The following is a 4,661-nucleotide window of genomic DNA, read 5'->3' on the forward strand; positions in this document are numbered from 1 at the left end:
TTGTAAACAATAACTAGCAGAATAAAATATTAATATCCTCTTGATGTTATCACCATTGGCCCTTTCTAGATCTCACTTTGAGCTCTCTTGCCGAGGTTGAGCACTGTGGTGTGGGTTTAGACGTTCGTTTATGCCGGCCTACTCCATAAAATCCTTATTTTCTTTAACAAAAACACAAAAAAATATAGATTTAATAAAATGCACAATAAACACAAGTGTTTCAATTTAATTTGATAATTTTTTTAACAACTAATAAGAACAAAAAGTGAAAGTGAAAAAAAAATCATGACATCATGAAATGTTATGATACTAAAAGTGACCATAACTTAAGCTAAAGTAAGGTTTAACAAAGTTCATTGAAGACACATGGAGGTGCCATGCAAAAAAAGATTGATTACAGACATAGATGGAAGAAACACATATAGTAATTGATAAAATTATCATAACCGGATAGAGATTATCAAACATTTATATATGCATTGTGTTAGAGAATGAAAAGAGAGCACGTGTACACTTGTAATGCTTATGTCTTGTACTCCCTCCATTCCAAATTATTGACGTTTTGGCTTTTTCTTAATGTATTGCTTTTACTATGTATCTAGACAAATCTAAGTGCATAGCAAACACAATGCATATAGAAAAATCAAGTTAAACGTCTTATAATTTGAAACGGATCGGAGGGAGTAGAATTGTTAGTTGGAGTACAACGTGGACATGTAGGGCTGTCTTCCATTCCACACAGATATTTCAGGCCAACCTTACTTTTTCCAACCCGATCTACATTAATTCAATGCATATCCCATTTCTTCGGGCACGACAGAGATCGTTGTGGTTTGAACTAGGCCTCCGACTCTCCGAGTCTAAGCACTGACGATTCAGCATGATCCGAAGTCCGAACGGTCGGGGTTGGCCACTTACGTGCTTGATGCACTGCAATCGTCACTGCAATCGTCGTAGCCCGTAACCATCCTAGTATCTCGCCGTACCGGGCTGGCGGCTAGCATAGGGGACAGCGTGTGCGGCGGTCAAAACGCGACACAGGGAGCTGGCCGGAGCAGTAGCCAGCATTAGACCGTCCGTTGTCTGCTTGCGTGAACAACGCACTCAGCTGGGCCTGGAGGCGACGGCCGGTCGTTTATTTGTCCATGGATTCCACGCCCGTCGCTGTGCTCACGCACGCACGTCGCTCGATCGACTTCACCGGAAGCTTCCACGTAACACGCTGATGATGATGAGCCCCGCCACCACCAGCTCCATTTCCGCTCGCCTATATATAGCCTTTTCTGTGCGAAAATGGCTAGCTGCACTGCATGCACCTTCTCACTAGCTAGTCTTCTCCAAGGCGCTTAGCCGCTTAGGTAGGTAGCCGGCGGCGAGCTCGTCATGGACGGCTGCAGCAGCTGGTTGCCATTCCTAGGCGCTGGAATTGGCGACGGCGTATCGAGGTAAGATTAAGAACGCTTGGCTCATAGCTATACTCCTACATGTAGCTTGATGATCCAGGCAAGCAGCTAGCCAATATTGGTAGTAGGTATATTCTTAAGTTTGACCGTCAGGCGACACTTGAGTCTTAAGTTACAATTTTCTTTTCTGTTATTTTGCTTGTGCAGCAGGAGTGGCTCGGAGGTGCAGCAGAAGCAGGACCTGCCGATTAGCTCGCAAGTGGAGGAGCAGCTCCAACAGGCAACTATCATATCATGCATGCACGCTCATAATCAGCAGCTGTTTATTTTTTTTGTACTACATGAAATTAGTATGCGATCTTCAATCGACCTAGTAACCTCTAGAAATGAGTTTTTTTTTCCTGTTTGACTATGTATGCCTATGCATGCTTCATTCTTGCATCGTTCTTGGTGGCCGCAGTTCTACTTGCTGATGGACATGGAGAAAAATGGACACACAGAGCCAGAGGTGGTGCCCTCGTCTGAATCATCCATGTTCCGCTCCTTCTCTGGAAGTCCCGACGAGATCTCGTCGCTCAAGCAACGTAGCAGCAACAACACCACTGCAAACTCTTGCCACCACCTGGCACCTGCAGAGGTCTCTTCCCAGCAGAGACAGCTCTCCCCAGTCACCTACGGCAGCGACCGCCACTATGACCAACAGTGCTATGGCAACCTTGACAAGATCCTAAACCTGGACGAATTCAACTGCCAAGAAGCTCACAACGAACGAGCGCAGCTCAAGAACGGCCATGGCGGCGCGTTCATGCCCTACGTCCGCCACCTCAGCCCGAAGAACAAGCCCAATAAGCCAGGCTCCGGCGGGCAGAGGGCGATCAAGGCGGCCATGTCAGCTGTGGGATGGATGCACATGGTCAGGCTTGCCCAGTGGCGGCAGTGCTGCTACCAGATGGAAATGGCAGTAGCGCCGCCCACCGGCGGGAGCAACTGCAACCAGCAGCTGCACGTTTTGTCGGAGCGCAAGCGCCGCGAGAAGCTCAACGACAGCTTCAGGGCTCTCAGGACAGTGCTCCCCCCTGCATCCAAGGTACTTATTGGCCACTCGATTCATCCTCTGTCTCCTGCATCAAGTTATCTGTCAGACCATTTCCATTTCTAAAAGAAATACATATTGCTTTGTCGTGGCAGAAAGATAAAGCATCCATACTGATCAGAGCAAGGGACTACGTGAGCACTCTCGAGTCTCGAGTGTCTGAGTTAGAGGAGAAGAACAGGATGCTAATAGAGTTGCTGCACCGCCATGACAATGGAGGAGATCCAGGCGATGTTTCTGGCAAAAAGATTGAGGTCGATATCGATATCAATAGAGAATCATGCGCGGTAAAGGAAACATCACAGGAATTTCGCCTGAAGATAATGGTAGGGTCAGAGTGCAATGCCATGGATGCTGTAGTTAGTATACTTGAGTGCCTCAAGGAGATAGGGGACGTGAGATTGTTATCCATGGACACGGGCAGCAGAGCCACCACCTTAACATTACAAATGAAGGTATAAATATGCTTATCATGTTTGATTTATGAATAAAATGGAGGTATACATAAATATCCTTAACCTGCATGAATTTTGAGTTTAAGTTCATATTTTTTCACACCAATGTGATGAGAGTATTTAGTTTGACTTTAGATATGAAGAGATTATATTTGGACACTAACTGTTCAACAATTTTTTGAGGTTTGCAACTCGCACAAATTTCTCATACGACACACATCACATGATTTGGATTCTCAATCAAGAAGTCAGTTTTGTTATTAGGAAAATGTGAAAAGGTAGAGGAGTATTTTCCATTCTGAATTTCTGATAGAATGCATAGTCTTGGTTGTTGAATTGAAGATAAATAATGGTGTGGACTTTTTTTGGTTGTTTCCCAAAAAGATTCTAAGAACAGTGAATTCATGATATCATACTTGTTGAACTTGAATGTCATATAGTTCCCCTCGTCAAGACTGTCTTGTACAAAACCGGCTCTGTTAGCCTAATTTGTAGGTTTTGGCGCGGCCTCCTTGGATATGTATTGTTCTTTTCATTCAAAATATGGTTTGTTTGCTTATCAGTTTTCTCAGTCGATCAGTTCATCAATGAACTAATCATTATTTAACGATCCCTTTTTTATGAACGTCAGTGAATCTGATCTCTTCCAATATTAATGCTGCAGTCTAGCAGATGGTATGACAATATCCTGAAGGAATATGTAATAAAGAGTGTCAAGGGCGCCATGAAGTCAAAGATAGAGACAAGCTAAGCTTTTCTACGATCGTTCGGTTCAAATGGGTGTGAGATTGAATTTTGTGGTTTTTGACAAGATCAATTAAACAAAGTTACCAGACATTAATGAAAATAAACCAAAATGTCAAACGTATCGTTATATTCAAGGAGATTGATTTTTGATATCATTGAGTCTTGAGCTGAATGTGGAAGTCAATGGAGTAACCAAGAAAAAGCTCTTATAATGATCTTCAATTTTGAATGGTATCCTAATACTATAAGACTCACTACTGCTGAAATACACATCATACGTGCCTTCTCATGAATCTAATCCATGCTGGTTATCGAATCGCAAGACCGCATACCTACTCAAAAGTATCCGTGTCGGTTAGGTAGCTGATGCAGTTATGATGCAAGTATTAGCTTGTTGAAGGACAGAGAACAACGACAAGAGGAGGTGAATGGGAGACGAATCTATTTATTTTCTTCCAATTTCGGCAGCTGTTCCAGATCAATTCTGAAAACACTCACAAAAACCGGATTCTCCAAAATGAGTTCATGAAGGCCAACAGGTGACCAGATGCAAGAAACCTTAGAGAACACAGCGGGGAAGAAGGGAAAGCTAATCGAGCACGAACTAGCAAAAAACCCGAAAACTCATATCACACTAGATATGTCCAGTGTGCATACCGGTCTTACCAGACTTGTCTGGTATGGACAAGATAGCACTAAGTCACTTTGGGAGAAAAAGTGAAAACCCTATCAAACGTGTCCAAAAGTTATGAAATTTGAGACACAAGCTCACAAACTATCGCAATCGATGCATTTTTTATTGTATTCCTCCTCACTTGGTTGGAGCATTGCTGCTCGCAAGTGAGGAACAACGTTACTGGAGTCTTGCAAAGGCTCAGGGAAGCTCTTCTCTTGAGCCTGTAGATAGCCTGTAGGGTTCTTTTTGTGGAGGTAAGGTCGTTTTTTGCCTTAGTAAAAGGCGTG

At 43.5% G+C, this 4,661-nt stretch overlaps 1 protein-coding gene across 2 annotated transcripts; it reads left to right on the forward strand.

Moving 5' to 3' along the window:
• Positions 1-1,295: 1,295 nt before the first annotated feature.
• Positions 1,296-3,827, forward strand: LOC136519021 (uncharacterized). 2 transcript variants are annotated; one of them, XM_066512690.1, is made up of 5 exons: positions 1,296-1,445; positions 1,611-1,683; positions 1,864-2,490; positions 2,592-2,951; positions 3,616-3,827. In XM_066512690.1, the coding sequence occupies exons 1-5, from the start codon at positions 1,384-1,386 to the stop codon at positions 3,700-3,702; spliced, it is 1,209 nt and encodes a 402-aa protein (XP_066368787.1). In that variant the 5' UTR covers positions 1,296-1,383; the 3' UTR covers positions 3,703-3,827. The 2 variants fall into 2 exon arrangements, with proteins under 2 accessions (XP_066368787.1, XP_066368788.1); XM_066512691.1 differs by having other exon boundaries at positions 1,303-1,445; positions 1,614-1,683.
• The last annotated feature ends 834 nt before the right edge of the window (positions 3,828-4,661 follow it).

Source organism: Miscanthus floridulus, chromosome 17, assembly GCF_019320115.1.
Source record: "Miscanthus floridulus cultivar M001 chromosome 17, ASM1932011v1, whole genome shotgun sequence".
NCBI classification, from domain to species: domain Eukaryota; kingdom Viridiplantae; phylum Streptophyta; class Magnoliopsida; order Poales; family Poaceae; genus Miscanthus; species Miscanthus floridulus.